This window comes from Protomyctophum bolini (genome assembly GCF_963924005.1).
Source record: "Protomyctophum bolini genome assembly, chromosome: 1".
Lineage (NCBI taxonomy): Eukaryota > Metazoa > Chordata > Actinopteri > Myctophiformes > Myctophidae > Protomyctophum > Protomyctophum bolini.
The window spans coordinates 38468448-38495500 of NC_137862.1; the positions used below are offsets into that span (position 1 = coordinate 38468448).

Sequence of the window (27053 nt, forward strand, 5' to 3'; positions counted from 1 at the left end):
CCTTCACCAGAGGTCCATATTGATAGTTGCTGAGTAAGCAGGCCACAGTCCACAGAGAGTTAATGCTTCCCATCAAGGAAACAGGGATGTCAGACTGGAAGAGCTTGCACAGTTTAATTCTTCCGATTATTCTCTCAACATGGACTCGAAGGTGTGCAATCTCCTGGGTTTTATTAACATCTCCTGCTGGCATCTGGCTCTGTTTTGAGAGGAAGGGTGGGCGATACAGTTGACCTGGGATACAGTCAACAATCAAAAATCCCTTGTCTGCCATCACAGCCATATCCTTTGTCAGCAGGTCTTGGAGGCCTGACTGCTTAAACAGCTCTTTGTCACTGATGGAGCCAGAATACAGGTTTGAGATGAAGGTGACTGCTCCATGAGGTGCCATGCCAATCAGGCCCTTCAGGGTGGAATGTGACTTGTAGGATGAGAACATCTCACTCTGAAGAGACAAGCTTTCTGGCTGTTGGCATCTCAGCTCTGTGCAGTCGATAATCACCTACAAAATGAAGTAACATCATAAATGATTTTTCTAGGTCAAAGTGATGCAGAGAAAACAGTTCTCAGGTTTTAACAATGTCTGGAGAGATACATTGATCTGCCCATGCTCACACAACATTAAGACTACGCTGCCCTTCCCAATGTATGAATGAATTAATCATTATAAGCGCTTTGAGTAGGCACGTAGTGCATAGAAAAGCGCTATAAAAATGCAATTCATTATTATTATTATTACTGACAGCTACTGACCACCCTATGTGTGCTGTGGACCCCCTTTCCATCTAGTCTAGACTAATGCAAGTGATTGCGTTTACCTGTGTATCAGCGTATTTGCTCTCCCTGAACTCCCTCGGCAACACAGCCTGAACTTCCTCTTGGGACATTCAAATTTTCAGTGAGCCCAGCAGAAAGTACAGGTAATATGTCCACGTTGTTATGATCCGGCTGACCGTTGATGGGTGGATCCCGAAACGATCTGCCAGGTCAACTTCTGTGGACCCCAACGCCAGGTACATGAGGAAAAGGAAGAATTCATCCCACGGAAGCAGAGCATGTCTCTGAAAGAGAATGTACAAAACATAGACAATTATGTCTAGTGTGTTTTACACACTACACATACAACACACTACGTCTGGTTGGTACTCCACAGTCCCCTCTGGTAGTTGCGCTTGTTGCTCTGTCACCACTGTCCCTTCGACCTATGAACTGTTTCAGTGGTGCAAGTCCATTTATGATCTTAAAAATGAAACAAGCATCTGCAAAATGTTTAAATCTGTCAAAATTAAGTAACTTTTGAACTATAGCAATGGTGGTAACGTTTGGGCTTTTGGTCAAGTGTTCTTGATGTCTGTTAGTACAGTGATTTTAAAGTTGTCTGATTTGTCTGCGACCAGGCTGTGAAACAGTAGGTTATGTGTGAGACAATCATAGCATGCATGAAGAGTTTATCTGCATCTGTTGTTAGATATGGTCTTATGTGTCTGAAATTAGATACATTGAATTTGATTTTATTGGCTAAATGTTTAACATGTTTTTTAAATGTAAAGTTTGAGTCTAGTGTAATTCCTAGATATTTAAATTCTGATACAACCTGAATACTACTACCCTCGATGACAATGTCAGGGTCAATGCTTCCTGATAGTCAATGTGGCATTCATATCTTCATTTTAATTATGACATCACATCAATTAATATTTCCAACATATTTTGGTTGTCAATATATTTTCTTTCACATCAGGATGCAAGGATCATTAGATTCAGACCAATAACCCACCTACTGTATCTCTCAGACTCCCTCCCCATTCAGAGTTCTGAGTTTGAATGAATGTAGAATTATGTGCAGAATGTCATTTGCATACATATGTGAGAGTACTACAAATTATTTTATTTTTAAAAGATCCTCTCTCCCTCTCACACACTTATGCCAGTGTTCCCCTCCCCTGTGCCAATGTTGGCCCCAGTGCTAGGTTGGCTACTCCTCTGGTATAGCGATTATACAGTAACGATTAGCACAGTACAAAATATTAAAACAGCCTGAGTAAACTTACCGAGTAAGTACATGGAATAAATATTTCTTCATTCCTCTGCTGGGCTCTCCGTGCCCGGGTGACTCGGATCATGTTGGCTGTGGATGGTTCAATCAGTTCCCAAAACACCACCAGGTGCTCATAGGTAGCAAATCTTGGACAAATTAGGATTGTCATTGTTTATAACCATGAGCAAGGTTACTTTCATGTAATGACATTTACATAAATAAATTTACACAATAAATAAATGAAATTGGTATGCTTTATGCAAGTTATTCTCACCTTGTGAAGTGTCTAGTCTGTGAGTCTGAGCCTTCAAATCGATGTAGTCCAAACCTACATTTCAGTGACAAGTCCTCCACTTGCTTCTTCAGTTGAGTGATTACATCCTTCATGTCATCCCTCTCACTCAATGCGAGGTCAACAGCGGCAGGTTCAGGGGGTGTGCAGTAGTCGTGGTCACAAGTCGTGGTCACTTCCATGACAGTTCCAGCAGCAGCTGCTGCACCATCCATCGCCATCTGATCTGGGCAGTTAGTAGGTCTTTCTCTCCTCTGCCAAACACTAACGCATTGATGGACTTCATATTTATTCCACTCAAACAACACAGGCAAGGCCCCCTTTCTAATGCGATGAAGTCCACCTGGAGTCTCTATCACGTCTTCTTTCATGAAGTGCCTACTGCACACGTAGCACCGAGGAGTGACGGTGAAATTGTCTCTTCTAATGTTAACAATCCATTTAGCCCTTACTTCAGCATCTTCTGGGAAACGGTGAAAACTCAATGTTGTAAACCGAGCTGATGCAGTGCAAAGAGGCACTGAGCAATGCTCGGTAGAGCCCACTGCCCTCCTCATCAACTTCACCGTGGTTTTCTTCATGTTAAAACTTAACTACCGGTAACTAACTAACTGACAAAACAAACGATGAAAACGAACGGTACGTACATTAACAACATAAACACAGACTTGGACAAAAAAAAGTACAACAAAAACGAACAATTTAGCTTAGTTAACAGTATCGGAATAAAGCTATGATTATACTGAAGGAATTCTCCATCTGTTTTGCATAGACGCGGAAGTAAAGCGGAAGTAAACCCTTACTAGACTTTGTGCAAGAGGAGAATAAATGCCTGCTTCCCCAGTTAAGTCCTTCCCCAGTTCTGTTCTTTATATTTGCCTCCTGCACCTTTTCCACCATGCACACTTTTCAACATTTCTGTTAATACATACAAAACGCACACACATACATTTCACTCATGCATACATGCACTACACCACTGAATACTGATCTCCACACTTCATCTGTTTATTCCTGATTTATCGTTTGATTACTTATTTTTGGTTAATCAATACATTACATTTCTTTGGTAAACTGCGTCTCCCCTGTTTTTTGTTGTGTACCTTGGCACCCCCAGGTGCATAACAATACAGATAAATACGTTAAATAAAACAGTAATACAATTATAAAACCCATTTTTACAAAAGGTTTTCAAAAGAGATTTAAAACTCGTTTGGTGAGCTTTCTAACCCGAGAATGAATAAAAGAAAGATATTTTTTTTTCTTATTAGGCCTACTGTCTTTGTTTAAACATTTCTTATACTGCTACAATGTCTAAAGAAGCAGAGCAAAAATATATTTGACTCTTATGTACCTGTATACACAAGACACGATAAGGTCCACCTTGAACCTTATACCGATCTCTGAACTCAATGTAACTTGTTTTTGATACACACCTAAGGTATACACATTTTTGCAATAAATGAGAGAATGAAGAATAAAGACAGAGTCTTTATTATGTGTGTGTGTGTGTGTGTGTGTGTGTGTGTGTGTGTGTGTGTGTGTGTGTGTGTGTGTGTGTGTGTGTGTGTGTGTGTGTGTGCGTGTGCGTGCGCCATGCGTGCGTGCGCCATGCGTGCGTGCACGAGCACATATGTGGGGATGGAATGGAGAGAAGGTGAGTAGGAGAGCAAGTGTGTTGGATGGTGAGAGGGTTCAGGGTTGTGATGACGAGAGAGAAGTGGAGGAACTGAGTGTGAAAGATAGAGAGGAGACAGAAAAGAGAGAGAACCAAAGAGAAGAACAAATGGAACTGTGGCAGAAACAATATATTGAATAGATCGATGGAGCAAGGGTGGGAATGGAGAGAGGAGGGATGCAGGCCTATCTAAACTGTGTGTGTGTGTGTGTGTGTGTGTGTGTGTGTGTGTGTGTGTGTGTGTGTGTGTGTGTGTGTGTGTGTGTGTGTGTGTGTGTGTGTGTGTGTGTGTGTGTGTGTGTGTGCATGTGCGTGTTAGAAAAAGCATTATTAACAAATTGTGTGTGGATGGTTGGATGCAAGTTTGTATTTCTTATTTTAGTTTATATTATTTTGTTTCGACAGGGCCTTCTTTAAGCTGGCTGACCTCATCAGGCTATACAGTATACAGTAAGTCCATTTTGACATATTTTGTATCCTATGGACCTTGAACTTTTATATGAGATGTTGCTGCCCTCCTCTGGTGGTTTATGAAACTACAGTACAACCCAGAGCAACATGCATGTGTTATGGTGGGGCTGTGGTGGGTTATGGCATTAGTTTATTATTGTCTCATACAATAATATTCAGGACAGGACTGGTGGCTATTAGGCTTGGGCAATATATCGATATTACCGTTTACCGCGATATTTGAAATCAATATCTGTAATATCGTGGAGTATATAAATAATATCGAATACCGATAATACCCAATATCGTAATTTTACCGTCATGTAAATATGAATTTTTATTAGAACACAATATTAAAGGCTTCAATCTTTTGTGTAATTGTTGATCGATTCAAATCTGATTCAAAGACTTAACATCTGCTAAAAGCAATAATATGTCACATTTTTAATTACCTTTTTTGTATTCAGACAGCCAGCAATGGGTTAAAAATTTTACATATTATTGCTTATAGCAGCTTTAACTGGCTAAATTAATCTGGCAAGATTAACCAAAATTATATTTCATGAAACCGGTTAATACATTTTGTGTCGCACCGTCGCACGTATAGTGCAGCGCATACGCACATGCGGGCATTATGTCCTTTTTTTATGAAACACGACATTATAGACATAAAAAACCTAGACTAGAGCACGCAACCCTATCAGGCTTTTAAATGACACTTCCAGTCCAGACCACAACAGAGTTGTGGCCGTCTCTGCCTGCTTTCTACTAACGCATCGAGTAACACACAGACTGACAGGCAGCTCATGCAGAGGCATGCAGGGGCAGGCAGTGCGCGCCATGGGATGGTTATATTTTATATTAGACTACATAAACGCTGCTGCCGCCTATCACAAGGCTTTTTATTTATACCCTGGTTTTACATTCACCATCGCTGATGAGCAGCGCTTTGAAGGGAGGCTTGTTCATTGTAGGAACTTACTCCATTATATCATATGGCTCTGAGTCTGCATCAATGTAGCATAGGTCGCATTCACACCTAATACTAGACTCGATGCGAATGGGCGGAGAAGTTGGGATTCTTGCACATTTAATTTGCTGCGTTTGCCTTCACACTGCGCTGTCATCCACAGCCTTTGGAAACGCAGCAGATAAATTTATCAATGTGTTCAATTCATAAACTACACAGTGAAATCTATGGTATTAAAATGATGCTTCTAGTAATAGTTAAGACTTGAGGGTAACGTGGATGCATGTGTGTCGTTGGCCGTCAGGGACTGGACTGAAAATACAAATTCTAACACAGGTAGGCTAATACTAATAGGAATAGGCCCTATTGTGACTCAGGAGGTAGCCTACAGTAGTATTGTGACTCAGGAGGTAGCCATACAGTAGTGCCTATTGTGACTCAGGAGGTATAGCCTACAGTAGTGTAGTAGTATTGTGACTCAGGAGGTAGGCCTAGTGCATCTGAAAATGGAATGTTCCCAATTTGATCCTAACTGCTCCCAATGAGCAGGTTGGTCCCTTGCATGGTTTACCTCTGACACTGCTGTATGTATGGGTGAATGTATTGCACATTATAGGGCTTTGCATAGAGGCTGTATAATTGTACATATGCACCATTTACAATGTACTCTATTGAATAAGTGTAATGCACATAAAGTGCACAAAGACCCGCACACCCTCTGCACTTGCAATACGACTTTATTGGCAACGTTTGGGTCAAAGACCTTCTCCAGGCATAATAAAGTTATTGGCAACGTTTCGGTCAAAGACCTTCTCCAGGCATAATAAAGTTCGTATTGCAAGTGCAGACGGTGTGCGGTTCTTTGTGCACTTTATGTGCATTTTTCTGAATACATTGAGCCCTGCCTTCGCACCAGTCTCAGAGCATACAGGTGAATACATTGAGCCCTGCCTTCGCACCAGTCTCAGAGCATACAGGTGAATACATTGAGCCCTGCCTTCGCACCAGTCTCAGAGCATACAGGTGAATACATTGAGCCCTGCCTTCACACCAGTCTCAGAGCATACAGGTGAATACATTGAGCCCTGCCTTCGCACCAGTCTCAGAGCATACAGGTGAATACATTGAGCCCTGCCTTCGCACCAGTCTCAGAGCATACAGGTGAATACATTGAGCCCTGCCTTCGCACCAGTCTCAGAGCATACAGGTGAATACATTGAGCCCTGCCTTCGCACCAGTCTCAGAGCATACAGGTGAATACATTGAGCCCTGCCTTCGCACCAGTCTCAGAGCATACAGGTGAATACATTGAGCCCTGCCTTCGCACCAGTCTCAGAGCATACAGGTGTGCATAAGACTTTGTTGCCTACTATTGAATAAGTGTAACAATATCATTTTGGTCAGTTTCTTAGACTAGGGCAGGGGGTATTAAATGTTTTTCAGGCCAAAAGGATCCCATAGCTAAGAGAGACAAATCAGAGAGCTCCACTAGACGTTGTTTTTTAAACTTTTTGTTGTTTGTTGTCTCATCAATGTCTGTTGATTGTTGAGAGATTTGAGACTAGCTTGGAAGCATTTCACTAGTTTTATTTTCAGTGACTATGGGTATACCTCCAAGTCAGTGGTTCTCACATTTCTAATAGCACCCCCATTTCCTGATTTCTGTATCAAAGTAGTACCACCTTTATCCGACTACACGTTGCTTAGAAAAAGAGAAAACTATATCTAGCATAGCGTTGCTGTCAGTAAGAAACGGAACAGTTTGGGAAACACTGGTTCAAGGTGTTTTTTCAGACTCACAGCTTGTTCCTGGCAGATCTGAGTCAGCCGCTCCAGCTGTTCCTCTCTCATAGCTTTAGACTTCTCATACTGCTGAATCTCCAGTTCCATCTCCACCCTAACCTGCAACACATAGGCTGAGAGACAGACAGACAGACAGACAGACAGACAGACACGTTGTGAGCTTGTAGTGACTATAAGTGAATAAATCCCAGCGCTTTGCATAAAGGCACTATACCATTCACCACTCCCAATTCAGTTGTTATGCCAATGAATACTCCACACACATTTATGTATTGCTGCTGCCGTTTTACTGTACTGGCTCACCTGCCAGTGAGGAGCCCCACCACCGGCATATGAGTCAGCGTTTGTCAGGTACTGGGAGGCAAACTGAAGTTCTATGGAGAGCCGGGTGGACAAGCTAATAGAATAGAATAGAAACATTTGATCCTGCATGCAACCGGGGCACGAGGCCATGAGGAGGGTGACCTCCCAACTGATATCGATCCAGAGAGAAGAGAGAGTGACAGAGAGAGAGAGACAGTGACAGTGACAGTGACAGTGACAGTGACAGTGACAGTGACAGTGACAGTGACAGTGACAGTGACAGACAGACAGACAGACAGACAGACAGACAGACAGACAGACAGACAGACAGACAGACAGACAGACAGACAGACAGACAGACAGACAGACAGACAGACAGACAGACAGACAGACAGACAGACAGACAGACAGACAGACAGACAGACAGACACAGACAGACAGACAGACAGACAGACAGACAGACAGACAGACAGACAGACAGACAGACAGACAGACAGACAGACAGACAGACAGACAGACAGACAGACAGACAGACAGCACTATGGGGGTGACCTCCCAGCCACTATTGATCCAGCCTACATTAACATGTTGAACAGCCACAAGATTCATTATGGTCCCGCTGAATCTGCTTACGATCTGCTTCCCATCAATACGCGTTAGAGCGTCTGAGTGGCAGCAATTTACTCTGAGCGCTGGTCGATAGCCTTATTGTTCTGAATAGTAAATAATTTGTCTAATCATGCGGTGAATGGGGTCATTTTGTCATTGTACTCCGTAATAATGTGCTGCATACATCAGTGTCAAGACTCTGAGTCACCGGGACAGCATGGAAGTGACTTATTACTATTAGTATGGATTTTTATAATCATCTGGCTCTTTGATTAATCCCATTGAAATGCTGTCACAGACCGACACTGTGTTAATGGTGCTATAAGACATAAACTAGACAATGGACTTTACTTAAACCCTTGGCTGATGTAAACCAGGGCATCATGTGGCAGCCAGGTTCATGGACGTTTTATTCTGTATAAACGTCTCAGGCCACTGTGGGCCTAAAATACATTATCAATTAATAGTGCGATACCCGTTCAGAATGGATGGATAATTTACAAAAGAAACATGAAAAGTTACCATAAGAGCTTTCTGCCCGATACACTCTTAGAGTGGGAGAGGAAGCTCAAAAGAACAGAATAAAGTCCAAGTCCAGGACAGTGCATGTTCTCACCATCGATGATGCGTTTGGCCCTCCAGATGCGCAGGGTGATGATGAGGCTGATGGCGTCCCAGGGACTGCTAGGACCATTGGCCACCGTGGAGGCCACCATGGGTGCCAAGGACAGCACGATGACAGCACCGTCAAACACCTGCCCCAGTCACGCACACACAAAAACACGCAATATGGTAGAGGGTCAAGAACTGAAGCTCACAGTCACACCGTATAGCCTTTTCTTTATTGCTTATTACTTTCATGGCTTGACTCTGCTTATGTCTTACTGCTTGCAGCTATATTTTTATTTGAATCCGGAAAAGTTACAGTTTTGGACACATGAGGTTTCCAGCCGACAGACAGAGACATCATACCGTGAGGTGGTTTATGGATGCGGTGAGCGAGGACATGCATGTGGCTGGAGTGACGCAGGAAGGCACAGAGAACAGATTAAGCAGATGGAAACAGATGATCAGCTCAGCTGTGCATGGCGACCGTAATGGGAGTTGTTTTATTATGAGTGGAACACCTCATACCTCAACTTTGTTCTCGATGTAATCCCAAATCCCAAGAACCACGATTCTAAGGACAGTCTGAGAGCGAGAGAGAGAGAGAGAGAGAGAGAGAGAGAGAGAGAGAGAGACACAGACAGACAGAGAGAGAGAGAGAGAGAGAGAGAGAGAGACAGAGAGAGAGAGAGGGAGAGAGACACAGACAGACAGACAGAGAGAGAGAGAGAGAGACAGAGAGAGGGAGGGAGGGAGGAGATAATTATGGTAAGAGATATGCTTAATTTATAGTCTGTGTTGCACGTCAAAAATGGCATTAGGTGAAGGCTGACTCATCCTATAAAATGTATTCAATGTAACTGAGTTGTCATCACATTCACTACATTCTTTCGGCAGGAATATTTCATATTTCAGACGGGGCTGGGAGCGAGTGACACGCCTATAAGGCCGTTTCATAGTGCTGCTGACGAGAGCGAGTGACGCACCTTATAGCAATTAATTTTCAATGAGACGTGGGAGATTCTTTGGGATGCACAGAGACTGACAGAGTGCGTTGAGGGGTAGCGATGCAAGCGGGCGCGGTCCTGTGAAATTCTTGCGCATGTGCTTGTTTCCTGCACTCACCCGCAGGTGGCAAGAGCTGGATTTTGTGGTCAGCTTTTTTTCCACGCTGTGCGTCTGCACATGAGACCGTGGCGCGATCCTCGCTGATCCAAGCAAGAACAGGAGCGGGGGCACATGACTACTGATCTTCACAGCATTCAGTATCTGTACAGAGTTGCAATGGTTGGCAAAGTACTCAACCCCAGTATACTGGAGTCAAAGTAGAGGTAAAGTACTCAACCCCAGTATACTGGAGTCAAAGTAGAGGTGCCCCTGGTCAAATATTACTCAAGTGAAAGTTGCTCTGTTAAATAAAGTAATAGTACTTAGTACTTAATTATTCAAAAGTACAAATTAAAAACAAGAAAACCATAAAGGAGCCCTGAACCCTGTGAAATAGGACATTATCCATAATGAGTACTTTTACTTAAAGTATATTTTAATGCCAATACCTTTGTACTTTTACTCAAGCAACATTTTGAAATGTTGAATACATGCCTAAATAGTAAATACCTTTTTTTATATTGCTACCTTTTACATTAAGAGTACTTATTCCACCACTGGTTGTGTGTTTTCCATTGATTTACATTCCAATTAGCATGTCCTGTCATGTAATAGAGAGGCTAATCTATCAAAGTGGGGACCTGTGTCTGACACCGCCGCTTGTTGTGACAACAATAGCGGTGACATCCGAGTGACAGTGCTGCGGTGACGAAGTGACATGTGTTGTGTATGTCAGGATCCCGTCACTGTAACTCCATCCCTCGCTGCTCATTAACCATGGTGTTAATTATGACCCCCATCGCTTCACTTCTTAATTAACATTTTGGGCCGTAAGGCTAAACGGGCGTCCATTTGTTTGAAGTTCCCTTCATTATACTTCAGTGGTATTGTATTTGGTATTGTATTTGGCCGCAGACAACCATCTGAAAATGTGTTGTGCCAAGGTTCCCCAGAAGAGAAGATTTGTGTTAAGAATTGCAACATTATTCAAAAATAGCAGATGGTTGCGGGCATGAAGTGACCCTGGGGGAGAACACTGACCTCTGAGAAGAAGAGAGAGAGGATGGCCAGGCTGATCCAGTGGATGATGCTGGCAAACTCAAAAGCATTGTAAACTACAGAGACAAGGGAAAAGCATTGTAAACTACAGAGACAAGGGAAAAGCATTGTAAACTACAGAGACAAGGGAAAAGCATTGTAAACTACAGAGACAAGGGAAAAGCATTGTAAACTACAGAGAAAGGAGAAAAGCATTGTAAACTACAGAGAAAGGAGAAAAGCATTGTAAACTACAGAGAAAGGAGAAAATCATTGTAAACTACAGAGAAAGGAGAAAATCATTGTAAACTACAGAGAAAGGAGAAAAGCATTGTAAACTACAGAGACAAGGGAAAAGCATTGTAAACTACAGAGACAAGGGAAAAGCATTGTAAACTAGTACAGAGACAAGGGAAAAGCATTGTAAACTAGTACAGAGACAAGGGAAAAGCATTGGAAACTACGGTGAGACAAGAAAGTATAAGGTTAGGGTCCAGAGACAAATTGTTGACTCACAATTTTCAATTGCTTCAGTGTTCGTGTCATACTCCTACACCGTGAATGAAGAATCGATAAGGACAATAGTGCTTAGGTGAGTGTGTGTGTGTGTGTGTGTGTGTGTGTGTGTGTGTGTGTGTGTGTGTGTGTGTGTGTGTGTGTGTGTGTGTGTGTGTGTGTGTGTGTGTGTGTGTGTGTGTGTGTGTGTGGGTTCATCGTGAGCTGAATTTACACGCAGACTCACAGGTGCGCGCCTCGTTCGTGCGTGAGATCGTTTATCCCGGGAATGTTTTCAGTTTGAGCAAAAACAGTGTTTTGGAAGTACTGAGGATACGACTTGATACAAGACTTAGTTATCGAGTTTGTGAGTCGATCGAGCTTTGACTTGTTCCACCAACAGCGTGCGTGCGTGTGTGCGTGCGTGCGCCCTGTGTGCCAGAATCAATTTCCCTGTTTCTCTCCCCATCACCCATCGTGATCCCTGCTTCCACATAGCATCTATCAGCATTCTGTATCCCTCCCATTCTGTATCCCTCCATTCTGTATCCCCCCCCACATCTCTGACATTGTCCATTAATCCCCGCTGTGCCAACCCGCGGCCCTCCATCACCTCTGACACTAGTACTAATCTATGTGGGAGTTTGTCTCAATCACTGGTGAAACAAGTACACTGATTTGTTTGTTTTTTACTTTAAGTAAAGGTGGCGATCTCTAAGTAAAGTGTTCAAATAGAACATTGAAGTAAAAATAAATACAAATATTTGACTTTGATGTGTAGTGGAGTCAAAGTATAAAGTATAAAAAACACTAGACTGGTGCCCGGCTGTAGAGCACAGAGTCGGTAAAGATGAAGTTGGAGATCCATGCCCCACCCGGCTATGCAATACCTGTTCAGTCAGGACAACTCAAGATTGGATGGAATATATATTTATGAATATAAGATGAGCAATATTATGGTTTGGTGATGTATTAGATCTGCTTTTTAGGTACTCAGATCAAGCGCATCAGTCCCGACCATAGGGACTCTGAATCCCCTGTACCTAAACAGTAGATCCAAAACGACAGGTGGTAGCTGGGGTGGAGGTGGGTGAGCAGCAGTTTTGTATACAGCAGCGCGCTAATACTGCAGCAGCAAGCAAGGAAGGAAGCAGGAGGAGAAATGCAAACCTCCGGTAAAGTAGCCGGTATGAAGATGGAGTGAGTGTGTGATTGGCTGAGTGAATCATGTGGATGAGAGCGTGATGCTGAGGTGGCCCAATTAACGGCCGGCAGCGACTGCACTTGCTCTGCGCATGTCTACGACAGGCACAAATGCTCATTTGTACCCGTGTCAGAGCACCACCCAACGTTCCACCCAACTGAACGCGTGTGTCGAATTTGAAGTCAGTGGTGAACGGTTCTCGAGTTATGTGCATTACAGACGTAGACACGTACAGAGATGTGGTGCATTTATAAATAGATGGAAATAATAGAGTATAAGCTACCTCAAAATTGTACTTATGTACAGTACTTGAGAAAATGTACTTAGATAGTTTCCACGTCTCTCTCTCCTTCATTTGTCTTGTCTTGTGAGACTGGCAGTGGCCAAAGTGGCTGACTGGACATACATCTGAAGTGACTGGCCGCGCTGTGCGCCCTGGAGCCAAACCTCAGGTATCATTATACAGCCTCGTGCCTCCTGGACGCCGGCCCGCAATTGATGGACACCGGCCCGCAATCGATTGAGACGCCTGCCCGCTACCATTGACAATAGCCTGGCTTCATTATCACCTGCATCACTCTACATCAGTGGTTCCAGTACGTATTAGCTCCAGACTAATGAAAATAAGCGGCAACAAGAGTGTCACACAAAAGTTGTGACAATAGCAGATCTGCAAGCTCAGCTTGTAGATCAGCTATTTTCACAATTTTAAAATGTTTTTCAAATGATAATACAAAATGAATAGTTTTGGACATACAAGGTTTCCACCTGACAACAATGATATATTTGGGCAAGTTAGGTTTGTGACGTAGAGCCGTCACACAGCACAGTAAAGCAGTGTGCAGCACTTCATTATTCAGACGAATAAGACCATGCAACAAAAAGAACAACACATTTTCATAAGGAACTCAAGTGTGGCGGTCACGGCCGTGTAAAATGAGTCTTGAAGGTGCTACTAGTGCGAGGTGGTTGACTTACATTGTAGCAGCTTTGACTTACACTGTAGGAGCTTGGTGTCTATGGGGTGGTTGACTTACACTGTAGGAGCTTGGTGTCTATGGGGTGGTTGACTTACACTGTAGGAGCTTGGTGTCTATGGGGTGGTTGACTTACACTGTAGGAGCTTGGTGTCTATGGGGTGGTTGACTTACACTGTAGGAGCTTGGTGTCTATGGGGTGGTTGACTTACACTGTAGGAGCTTGGTGTCTATGAGCAGTTCCAGGGACAGAAAGACCACCAGCAGCAGGACACAGGCCACCAGGACACAGTTGAAGCCAGCACTGAGCAGACAGACCTGCCACAGGGACACCCTGTGGCCACAACACGGCTTCAGCCAGTTGGACCTGCACAGTCAGGGACACACAGCACAGTACATTTTAAAATTTACATTTTAGCCATTTAGGTTAGGAGATGCTATAGGGCTAGATGTAGATTAGCTATTTTCACTGTTAAATAGGTCTTAATTCAGACCGCCAATTTTGTAAGCTTGGGTCTCAGGAAAGCCAGGACGACACCATGTATCTTTTGGGGACCACTTTTATAAAGTATGCAACAGAACTCAGCCAAAGACACATTATACATCTCTGGCCCACTGAGACTGGTAGGCTATATGCACATGAGGTTAGGTGAGGTACAAAACATACTGTGACAGTGACTCCACCCTGTCACTGTTTGCTAATATACATACCTTTCAGTAGCGCGCACTGTTAAGAGTATGCATAAGCAAGCAGCAAACGGATCACACACACACACCATTTCCGCAATTTCGCAATTTCCGCAATTTCAACACGCCGTTTTTCATCATTTTTGAGGATTTGAAAAAAATTAAAAAATTAAAAAAACGAAAGTAGTTCTGGTCATTATTTAGGTAGCGCACACGTATTTTGAATGCCTTCGGCAGAGTGACTCAAATGAGTATATAATACATATATATTTATATATACACACCATATATCTAGGTGTTCCCCGAGATTTTTAGGCTATGAACAGTGTGCCCTGGGACAAAAAAGGTTGGGAAACACTGTGTTATAGTATGCCCTCCGAAACCAAATATGATAAATGTATAATGGGGCCCAATGGCATATATTGGCACGTAAAAAAATCACCTTGACACTTTCACTTTCACGGCAAATCACTTTCACCTAAAATTAATTATGATTAATTATTATGAATCCAGCAAGGCACTGCCTGGAGGTACCGTAGGTATAGGTAGACAGGAAAAGTAGTCCATGCGCCAGACCGGTACGATTTGAGTCGGTTCGTTTGTTTGCTTCTGGTGACTGATATTGTCCTTATGTGTGAGGGAGGGGGTCATGTTTTTTCAATTATCTTTTTTAAATGAACAAAACTTATAATAAGATGAGAGGGGTAAATATACAGTTACTTTCCACCACTGATGCTGGTCAGAGTAAGGAGGACACGAAGCTGTGGGGGACAGAGACTGCATTGAGCGAGTGCGGGGGGGTAGCAGTCAGTGTAACTCGTCCATCAGCTGTGTGTGAGTGGAATCCTAATGGAGTTTCTTTTCAAAGAGCAATGAACAGATTCACTGTAACCACACTTGACATGAGTGATCCAAGCGACATCCTTTTACAATCACACAGCATCTTTGGACAAAATGTAATACTTGCAACTGATAATTATCTGCTCGTCAATTATTTGTTTTATGTTTTAGTGTACTCTTATTATAACCTCATACAGTATGTCCAAAACTGTTCCTTTTCAGTCAAAAGTAGCAGATACACAAGCTCAAAACGCAGAGACACTTGTGGATCTGCTATGTTTGATGCTTTTGTGCGACAGTGCGATGCTGTAGTACGATCAAGTAGTAGGGCATTCATTTTAGAAAAAACACAACAAATTTGAATATGAAGATAAGAGGTTCCTGCCCAACAAGAGCGATGTGTGTGTGCGTGTGCGTGTGCGTGTGCGTGCGTGTGTGTGTGTGTGTGTGTGTGTGTGTGTGTGTGTGTGGGCGTGTGCGTGTGCGTGTGTGTGTGTGTGTGTGTGGGCGGGTACAGAGTGCCCCTCACTGTCTCTCCAGCTGGAGTGGAAAGTTGGCAGTGGCCAGCCCACCTCTCAGACACTGGCACCGTGTGCCTCTCCTCTGATCACGTCTTCATTCCCTGGCACCTTGCTAATCTGACGCTGGCACAACTACCTCACTGTTTAGTGTTTACCATGCACTTTCTCTCCAACCATGGCACAGAAATTGAATGTTTAAATAATGATTTATTTCATATCTGCAAAATCAGTCAATAACCTAAAAGTCTTTGTCACTGCAACACTTCTTGCCACTAAACTGAATAATGTCATATGCAGCTAAACTGAATCCAAACGATTTTGGATTCAGTTTAGCTGCATATGACATTATTTCGATGAATCTGTTAATGGAATTAAAATTTTCTTCTAAATCAAGATTATCTTAAAGATGGAATGCCGTGATTTTTATACTTTTTCGTATGTGTGCACGGTGCATCACATACAGTACTACACTATATTGTATCAGTTTATGTACCAAGCTGGGATCGAACCCCACTCTCCCATTCAGCAGTGGTGGAAGAAGTACTCACATGGTGGTATTGATATTTTTACTTGAGTAAAAATATCAATATCAAAGTTTTAAAAATGTATATGCATGCATGTGACCTCGCGCGTTGCTTCTCGCCCTCAGGCCGTCTTACTGGTTACTAAACATAAATTACCGGTAAGCACTTAAGTTCTATCGTCATCATAATCTTTCGACCGCGGTCGAGATCATGGATTTCACAATGCCACGCCAGACTTTCCGGTCCTTCATTGCCATCCCCAGTTCCTGCTTACTGATGCATGTGTCCCTAGCGATGACATCAGGGACCGACAGTTTTCTACCTCTGGTCTGCCTTGAGGCAGGACTCCAGAGAAGAAGGGAAGATATAACCTCATTGTCAGCTCTGTAGCAGTGGCCGGCAAACTGTGTTATATCAATGGTATCAAACTGTGTTATATCAATGGTATCAAACTGTGTTATATCAATGGTATCAAACTGTGTTATATCAATGGTATCAAACTGTGTTATATCAATGGTATATAAGAACAAACTCTATAGCCAAATTAAGATCTGCGCTAAAATTGTTGGTAGGCCAGTTGAGGTCGTGTACATTCCTTTAAAGAGGCCCAGATCAATAGCATGCTTAGACTTGTGAAGAGTATCTCTTCTGACCCCTTACATGTTTTAAATGATGAATATCAACTGTTGCCCTCCATGAGGCGGTTTAGAGTCCATACATTTAAGAAAAACAGACTAAAGAACTCGTTTGTACATTGCTTCTAAACCAAAATCGTTAAACCAGTGGATACTGTATGTTCTCGTTCCTGATTGTTTTCTGTGATTTTTGTCCTGTAATGTCTACCATTTTGTAATGTATGTCTGTCTTGTCTGTTTCTTGAACGGTGAAGTCATGGACGCAAAACAAATTTCAGTGCAAGCTGACAATAAAGTTGTATCGTATCGGATTCGTATCGTATCCGTATCGTATCGTTCTTCTGGATTGGACTAGTGAAGAAACACAGGGAAGGTTGCCATATTAGATCAGTCGATGGGTGGCTCTTCCAAGACAGATTTTTCACTCTCATTAGAAGGCGCGTGTAAGTGCATTCCGAGCGTTTCTCTCATTTCTTTGAAAGTGTCCATGTCTCGGAGCCATAGAGTAGAATCGGCTCAACGGTCGTCCTAAATATTTTTTACTTTTAACATCTTACTAAGCTGAGATGACCAGATCTTATGCATGTCATTGCAGGACATTCTGCCCTTTCCTAGTTTGAAAGTCCTTTTGGGAAGAAGATATATATATGAACCCAAATACTTGGGTTCATAATCATATATATCTGTTGTTAAGTGTTTTTACAATGTGGTTATTGTTGGATTTGCATATATTTACATATTCAGTTTTCGTCTCGTTGAGATAAAGACTATATAAGTTAAGATAAGTTATATCGCCTATTGAGATCAACAAGATCACAATAGGCGATATATATAGAACTTAAGTGCTTAATGTATGTTTAGTAACCATTAAGACACCCTGAGGGCGAGAAGCGATGGGCGAGGTTGTGTGCACACATCGGTCTGGGTGACGAGCGCTGGCGCTTTGGCGGGGGGGGTCATCAACATATGGAATTAATTCTGTACTGGCCATATATGGAGTGTGTCTTGAGTGTACAGGGTTTGATGAGGTCAGATCAACATATGGAATGTCAGAACAGGAAGGACGGGTGGGGAGGGATCAACATATAGAATGTCAGAACAGGTCAGCTCCATATACAGATCTAAGGGTTTGAGGTTTGATGTCAGATATAGAGTTGCTGGCCGGCTCCGTATGCAGATCTAGGTGATGATCCATTCTTCTCCATGCATGGTTATCCAGGGTTATATGAGGTCAGTGTCGTGATCTTCATATATGGAGACGGCCATATATGGTGGTCATATACGTGTCACGAGGTGTGACCCTATTTGGAGGTGTGATGTCACGAGGCGTGACCATATATGGAGCCGTGACTAACACACGTAGATGCAGGTTTTCATTGTAAATGCAACCTATGGTCGCAATACAAATCTAAATCTACAAAGTAACTAGTAACAAAAGTTTTCAAACAATTACCAATTACCAAAATACCTAACAAGTTTACTTAAGAACAGTACTTGAGTAAATATGCTGCTTAGTTAGGCCTACTTCAAGCAACCCATGCTCGCAACAAGCTGCAACAAGCTGGTATTGTACAAAGTAGGATCATGGGACGATATGACAATTACATGTCACGAGTAGCATGGCCAAAATAATTGCAATTAACAATATCATTGTGACATTCAAAATGTTTAAAACCCTTACAATGCCACTTTTGTCAACCATCTGAACCTCAGCAGAATCCCTATTCTGGGGGGAAGATTTTGTGTAGATGTAAAATACCAGTCCATGTGCAGTTGTAACTCAGGTCTGTTTTACTAGAATGGTTAAGCCGGGCCATTAAGACCTGAGGCAGATTCTACAAATCTAGTTTTCTGTCTGAAAAACGAATGTTGCCATATGAGTGGTTCTCGAACGTTTTCATGTCAAGGACCCTCAGAATTATATGTATTTGAACACCGACACCCATCTCAAAATATTTTGTTCCAGGGACACCCAGAAGCAAAGATTTGAGTCATATATAGGCCTATAGCCTATATTGCGTGGTTAGCGATTCAGGGATAGAGCCAGGCTATTTATATACTGTAGCTTGTATATTGCTATTTTGGAATATCCAAAGTATAAAATAATGGTTGGTTAAAAAATGATTGTGATGCTATATTTATTAAGAGATGCTTTCCCGGTTTTAATGGGTTTAATACAGGGATGGCTAACATTGTAGCCGCTGTGCATGCTATTAGAGAAGAAGAGACCCTGAGGGGTTTAGCAGGACATAATCATATCACCTCATTTCTCACATGGCTAACTCATTAATAACATGCAAAACGCTTGATTTGCTTCACACATGGGCCTATTATCTTTCCGTCAACTTCAAGCGAGGTCTTCCAGCCATTTGGGAGCCTAGTGTGAGCACGGTTAATTGGTCATGATTTCATAAAAATCTCAGGATTTCACTTCTCACCAGATGGGAGCGTGTTGTATGAAAGACTTGCTTTATTAGTGCAGCCCCATTGAACTGGCCTTACTGTAACTACATCATTATTTAGCCTGTTTAAAGGTGCTGTAAGATTTATTGTTAAAAAGTTGAATATATTCCAATAGTAATCATTGCTATAGAGCACTGTTTACCAAATAGTTTGGGCGGCGAAATATATAATTTCCAAAAACATTAACAAAAAGTCTTATTTTCACCAATTCAAAACAATTCCAACTGATTTCAAAAGTATTTCATGAATATAATGAAGAAAATTGAATAATTTCTGTAAATACATTTAATTAAAAGATTAAGAAGTAGTGAAATAGCAGATACACAAGCCTGCAACGCAGCACAAAGCAACGCATTTTGTACATATTTTCACTAGTTTGGGTCCCGGTCTAATTTCCCCTTTGGGCCTTAATTGAGCTAAAAAGTTCTAAATTCAAACATCTCATATACATACTATACCAACATACCGGTATACTATAAAACAGGTTAACCCTATGGACTTATTTTAACCTTACCCAGCAAGCACGGTCAGGACCTGGACGAATCAGTGACGTCTCGATTGGGGCCAGATCAAGCCAAACCAAGACTAGTCAGATCTGGCCCAGAATATCACCTGATTTCAACCAACATAAATTTTACCCACTAAGACGGACGTCCCTGGATGAATCAGAGAGAGTCTGATCGAGGCCAGATCAACTTAAGTCATATCATAAACCAGTCAGATCTGGCCCAGAATAAGCGATATTATTTAAACTGGTGAAGACGTCCTGGAAATGTCGTAAAGATCATCCCCATATGGGGTGTGATCTGGCCTAGTCCTGAACGTCACCGGAGTCACTGGAGGACGTCATCATTACGTTATGACGTAATTTGGCTTGCTGGGTATGGACCGCATTTATCTCTTCGCAAAAAAAATCCGTTCTACAAGCTAGATCTGTTATTTTTGGCTAATGTTCCCCCCAGAATATGGATGCTGAGGTTCAAGTGCTTAATACAATATACAAAAAGCTCTACACATATGCCATATATAGTGAGATTGTATCTTTTTCATTTCCGATAAAAAATAAGGGACGCCCGGCCTGGTGTCCCCTTGTTATGAATGTCAGGTAGTTGGCAACCCTAAGAGAGCCGCCATCCTGTAAACAATGCACGCTTAATCAAATAAAGACATAATCACACTGTTGGCAATCATCTTCCTGGCTCAAGTGTGTAGGCTCCAGATGGCGTCCAACCCACTCTACCGGGACACCACCGCCGCCACCCACCAGACTTAAGGTACCACCACGGCAGTCTGCAGTATAGTGGACATTCTGGACAATAACCAAGTAGCCTACTGTACACACACTCGAGTGCTGTACTTATTTAAGTGCATATTTTGAGTATCTGTACGTTGCTTGAGTATTTGTATTTTTTGGATGCGTACGACTTTCACTATTACACTACATTTCAAAGACAAATATTGTACTTTTGACTCCACTACATTTCTAGGAAGGATTAATTATGAACTACAGTAAAGGCACACTTCACTGATTTTGCACCCAAATCCCGTTTTAATGAAGTTGGGGACATAAACATGATGTGAGAGTGTTTTGTGTTTTTTCTGTTGTTGTTGTTGTTGTTGTTTTACATTTCCTCTACTATGACATCATAGTGGAGAATGTCAGTTCTTCCTGGACAGTACAGTACATACAGTACACAGTTTCCTGTAGTTCCAGTCAGACGGCAGGCAAGGCAAACATGTACTGTAGCAGCTTGTGTTTTCTGACCAGATCTGGTGGTGGAAAGTAACTTTATTTATTTTTTACTGTACAATTTCGAGGTACTTTTACTTTATGAGTATTCCATTTTTGGAAGGAGGGACATTGAAGGGACATTGAAGGGACATTGAAGACAAACGTGTTCAAACGTGCACAAACATTGAAGACAAAAGTGTGTCTAAACACAAACATTGAAGACAAAAGTGAGGACTTTGTGTAAACACAAAACTGAAGACAAAAGTGAGGATGCAAATTGTGATTTGTGATGATTTGATTGGTTGAGCATGGAATGTGATGTATAATGATAAGAGCGCCCCTCACTTTACACAGATTTGTTTTTTCAATAGTTTACACCTCTACTCCTACATCTCATCTCTGAAAATTGTATATCTTTTTTTGAGTGGTGCTCAAACAACTCCTACAAGGTACTCCTACAACCAGGAATGTCCGTGTACACCTATCTATGTGGCAGTGGTCATGAGCACGAATATATGACTTATTAGTACCAGGCGCCAGAAACAGAGAGGGATAGTGCTGTGCCTGCTGCCTGCTAATGAGAGAGAGAGAGAGAGAGAGAGAGAGAGAGAGAGGTGGGGGAATTGCACCACTCAGTTCACACGGGTGTGATTTTCTTTTTACTTTGGGAACATATGCTGTGTGTGGTGGTTAGATGCCTGTGAACTGACGCTGGAGGTTAAGTCAGTCCATCAGTGGAGATGCATTCATGGGCAGATGGATTCATCACTACTCAAGTTTTTTTTTTTTTTTGATCTGGAAGGGAAGTTTTCCTCAACTCAAATGATCTACTAGATTTGATGAAACAAATTCCTCAAAGGGCTGTACACCACACAAGGGCTGTGAAATGTCATTGATATTATATCCAGAGATATAATAAGAGACTACATAAAATGCATGGACATTGATGCATTTGAAGTCACATAATTAATTTTCTGAAAGAGAGACAAGCTTACGTTTTTTGAGGGACGCTAGCCCTTCCTATGCCCAGCTTTCCGGGTTTCTGTAAATACAAACATTGAAGATAAAATTAAAGTCGGAAAAGTGAGGACGAAAATTGTTGGCCGGAATGAGATGATGCTGTATGATACAAGAGCGCCCCTCACTTCACACAGGAGTGATTTATTTTAGTTTGGGCTTGGACAATGTGATGAATAGGCCTACAGTATGTTGCCATCCTGAAAACGAATCTCACTGTATTCATGTCAGTCATCAGGTTGCCATGGTTATCCGTTACCAGTCTTGAGTCATAGTGTGGAAGTCCATATTTGGGCAAGAGTGACACCATATTTGATTTGAGTCAGCTCGGCTTAAAAGCTGATTACACAGAGTGGGAGGGGCATTAGTCTAAGAGAGCCACACCCCCGGACTGAAACCATTAGAAGAACATAGAAGGACAGAACCTTAAAGTGAAATATTCTTTTGTGAGGACACCCCAGGCACAGCTTCATTACTTACTCCTAGGACCTCGACAAGGACCTGTAGAAATGGCCTCTGCCAGCAGTCTCCTGTCTGAAGAGCAGTTCCTGTGTTCGATCTGTCTGGACGTGTTCACTGATCCAATCACCACTCCATGTGGACACAACTACTGTAAAAGCTGTATCACACATTACTGGGACACTAGTGATGTGTGCAAGTGTCCATTGTGTACAAAAATATTCTATAAGAGACCAGAAGTATATATCAATACTTTTATTTCTGAGATCGCTCATCAGTTCAAGAGTCACAAGTGGAAAGAAGAATATGAAGCAAAGACAGATGCTGAAATTCAGCAGATGATCCGGGAAAGACAACAGAAGATTCAGGAGCTCAAACACTCGGTAGAGCTGAGCAAGAGAGATGCAGACAGAGAGATAGCAGCCAGTTTGCAGGTCTTCACTGCTCTGGTGAGCTGTATTGAGAGAGGCCATGCTAAGCTCACATGTGTGATTGAAGGGAAGCAGAAAACGACAGAGAAACAGGCCGAGAGCCTCATCAAAGAGATGGAAAAGGAACTCACGCAGTTAGAGAAGAGAAGCTCTGAGCTGAAACAGCTCACACACAATGAAGATCACCTCCAAAACATAACCACCAACACCCCTCCACCCACCAAGGACTGTACAACAATCAAAGTAAATCCCTCTTCATATGTGGGGACTCTGAGAACAGCTGTAGCTCAGCTGGAGAAGACACTCAATCAAGAGATGCAGAATAAGCTGTGTGATGCTGAGCTGAGGACGATCCAGCAATATGCAGTGGATGTAACCCTCGACCCTGATACAGCACACTGCAAACTCATCCTGTCTGACGATGGAAAACAAGTGAATCGTGGAGCCACATGGAAGAATCTCCCAAACAACACAGAGAGATTCTCCTATTGTCCCTCAGTCTTAGGAAACCAAAGCTTCTCAGGAAGATTTTACTACGAGGTACAGGTGAGAGGGAAAACCGACTGGAGTTTAGGAGTGGCCAGAGAGTCCATCAACAGGAAGGGACAAATCAAACTGGCACCCAGCAATGGTTACTGGACTATAAGGTTGAGGAATGGAAATGAGTACAAGGCTAATGCTGACCCTCCTGTCCTCCTCCCTGTAAGAGATCTACAGAAAATAGGAGTGATTGTGGATTATGAGGAGGGTCTGGTCTCATTTTATGATGTAGAGTCCAGAGTTCACGTATACTCTTTCACTGGCTGCAAATTCACTGAGAGGCTGTACCCATACTTCTGTCCTGAGCTCAATAATAATGGAAAAAACTCTGCTCCTCTGATAATATCTCCTGTCAACATCTCCTGTCAACATGGGCACTGATCTCTAATATATTGCTTCTTTCCTGGTTCTCGGAAACCCTTGGTCTATCGGCACTGCACAAGCCTTTGAGTACGTTTTGAGGCACTTTCTGACTTGCCCAGGAGTCCAGGACAGAGTGACAGAGATTTGGTGAATTAATAGAAGGATTACTGGTTGTAAAATGGGAATGGCTATCACCTATTTCAAGAAGAGGGAGGAACACAGGTGTTCTATGTAGGAGGGGCTAGCCTGAAAGAGATCTGAGACAGCAAGGTATAGCAGGGGAAAGTGTAGCATGGCAGCGCCGGATGGTGCTTCGTAGGATGACCCTAGTTTGCAAGCAGCGAAAGGCAGAGAAAAAGATCAAATGCTAGAAGTTGAAGAAGGAACAATAGTGAGGAAAGTCATTGTTATTGTTATTATTATTTTTTGCGCAGTTTTGGCAGTTCTGTGATGTCGTTTGGGTAGAGGGTCATGGGAAACGGTCAAGAACTGAAGCTCACAGTCATTCGTCAAAGCACCCCTGACCTTTGACCTTTAGATCTCTCATTGACCTGCCAATTATATGAATGTATAGATAGGATAGCTAGAGTATATGATCAACACTAACCACATGATTCTCGTAGCCTGGTTTACCACTCCCCCTTGAAATCGCATTTCCATGTATTTGTGTCTCCACACAAATACTGCCGGACCCTGCATGGTTGTCTGCGAGTGTACAGTGTTGACAGACAACCCCTTCAGCCAATCAGCGAACAACAAAAAACAATCTCCAGTCTCCAACCAGATATTTAAAGCACTCATTTGTTAATTACATGTTCTTCTTTCTCTCGAGTTCAGTCATCAGTCTATCTATGGCTTATCGTGCATATTGCATATATATTTTTTTTCTTTATTGCTTTATTGCTTCTATGGCTCGGCCCCGTCTTATCGCTATATTTATTATTATATTATTATTATTATTGAAGCCGCACGCTTATGTACCTCTATACACAAGACCTGCTGTGTGCGCATTCAGGGGTCAACACCACTTTGACTGAATACACTCTCCCCCTCTGTCTCTATCTTTCTCTCTCTCAGGGTGATATAGCAGTCAATGCTCCACCAGTCTCCAGAGCTCAGGTGATGGAGTGGAGCGGGACAGGAGAACAGGGGTGGAGATTAAATCAGGAGCTGTAATCAATAGCAATGTGCCAACCGTGGCGGGGGGCTTCCCTCACAGCTCTGATGGCCTCATCACTTTCCTTCAAGCAGTGGTTCTAAACTTTTTTCATGTCAAAGACCCCCACATTCGTACTGTATGTATTTGGCCACAGACCCCCATCTGAGAACATTTTGTGCCAGGAAACCCAATGCCGTTTTCAAAGAATTATTAAGGCATATTTAAAATAGAACCACCAAAGCAGTGACCTTTTTTAATTTCAAGGACCCCCGGTTAGGCCACAGACCTTCCATTTGACATGACTTGTTATGTCTTGGACCCCGATCTTATGAAATCCTAAGTGTTAATTTAACTCCGAGAGTGTACAAATGGTTCCAAATGGTTCCATTTCTACACTCTCAGTTAAATTAACAGCAAAACTTGAAGTCCCTGGACCCGACATTGAGAGACAGTGCTTTAAAGCGCTGCCACTGGTTTCTAGTTTTTTTTAAGAACATCCTATAATGATGAATAGAGAGAGAGGGGGGGGGGGGGTCCATATGTAAAATGACAATCTTGTGCAATTCTTCACAAAAAAAAAAGCGATATATAGCCAACGTACAAGCTCACAGCATGTTGTGAAATATCACAACATGTCACAATGTCGTTCAATATGTCGCTGAATATGGAAGGATATATATAGGGTATAAATGGATCATTTATAATTTCATCATTATTTGCATACACTGTTCTGAAAGGTAGGTGTACACTGCACTGCAAATGTGACAGATGAAAGGAAAAAAAACTTATATGTGACCTAAGTACAGTGCTTTGGGACACATGGTCATTTTTCAGCTTTTTACATATCAGAAAGATAACCAGAAAACCCAGAGTAGAGAAATTGTAAAACTACAATATGATTGCAACATTGCAAGTAGGCCACAATTTATTCCATGAAGTTACTTTCAAAAACAGGACAAAATTCCCAAAGAGAAGAATAAAGTAATCTAGAACTCTTATAATAAAAATTAATAGAGGTGAGGATTAGACTGGTTTGTTTATTTGGCCTACTTGAAATTAGCATTGTGTGGCAATGACAAATAAGGCTATAGTGAGTGACATTACAAAGAAAAAAGAAAACCATTTTATCTGGTCGCATATATATAAGATAAATAAAGGCAGATTTAAAGTATGAGAATGCCAGTAAGAGAGAAATAGAGGCAGATTTTGGGGTACTTTGACTTTACTTGAATAGTTATTTTTTTCAATACTTTACGCTTCTACTCCACTACAACACAGATGCAAATATTGCACTTTTTACTACACTACAAATATTTGAAAAAACTGATTTTGACTATTTATTACAAAACATACAATAACCAATTAAGCCCTTTTTTGTACTTTGGCTTCGTGTCCCATCGTGTTGTGAGCTTGAACATCTGCTATATATATTTTTTTCTTCTATTTTTAAGTGTGACACATTTTTAAAACAAAATTCATAATGTATATTAATGTATATTTTGAAATAATCTGTCTACAAAGTTAATTTCCAAAACATGCATTGGAGTAAAAAGTACAGCAGGGCTGGACTGGGACAAAGATTCGGCCCAGTCATTTTTGCACAAATTTGGCCCAGACCAGCCCACCACAACCAGTGTGCAGATAGCAGAAACTCTACCGCCCGCTCTGTCGAGGCACACACAAACAAACAAATATAATACCACCACTTTTACAGAACAACATAAATGATACAAACCAACAGACAACTACAGAACCCTTTGTTGCTCTCATAAGAATGCTGGCAAAAGGATTCAAGACAGAAGAGGGTTTATTTGTCACTCTGCCTGCCTGCCTGTCAAAAAAAAATAATTGTATCATAACTTGAGCGCCCCCCTACGGCCGCGGCCCACCGGTAATAACCGTAATATGACCGGTACGTCCTGTGGCCAGTCCACAACTGCTATTTAGCTCTGAGATGTAGTGGAATATAAATATAAAATTACTGACAAATGTACACACTCAAGTAAAATAACTTCAAAATGTAACTGAGTACAGTAGGCCTACTTGATAAGTTGAGAGTAAATGTACGTCCCACCACTACTGGCTTTGGGAATGTGCTTTCAACAAGAGAAA

General features: G+C 42.1%; 3 protein-coding genes across 3 annotated transcripts in view; 1 reads left to right on the forward strand and 2 right to left on the reverse strand.

Annotated features, from left to right (window-relative positions):
• Window positions 1–27053, reverse strand: part of LOC308320297 (transmembrane protein 266-like) — a gene marked incomplete at both ends in the record, with an annotated part of 99021 nt that overhangs the window by 52477 nt on the left and 19491 nt on the right. Inside the window, 5 exons of the mRNA XM_080770610.1 lie at window positions 7229–7344; window positions 8760–8898; window positions 9278–9334; window positions 10898–10971; window positions 13783–13937. Coding sequence (XP_080626736.1) covers window positions 7229–7344; window positions 8760–8898; window positions 9278–9334; window positions 10898–10971; window positions 13783–13937 — 541 coding nt within the window. The remainder of the gene's footprint in view (window positions 1–7228; window positions 7345–8759; window positions 8899–9277; window positions 9335–10897; window positions 10972–13782; window positions 13938–27053) is intronic.
• LOC308314577 (THAP domain-containing protein 1-like) lies at window positions 888–2911 on the reverse strand (the record flags this gene model as incomplete). Its single annotated transcript, XM_080762207.1, has 3 exons — window positions 888–1061; window positions 2052–2184; window positions 2313–2911. The coding sequence occupies 3 exons, from the start codon at window positions 2909–2911 to the stop codon at window positions 888–890; spliced, it is 906 nt and encodes a 301-aa protein (XP_080618333.1).
• LOC308314588 (E3 ubiquitin-protein ligase TRIM21-like) lies at window positions 22499–23800 on the forward strand (the record flags this gene model as incomplete). The annotated part of the gene is made up of 1 exon (XM_080762218.1): window positions 22499–23800. One exon carries the CDS (start codon window positions 22499–22501, stop codon window positions 23798–23800), a length of 1302 nt encoding a protein of 433 aa, XP_080618344.1.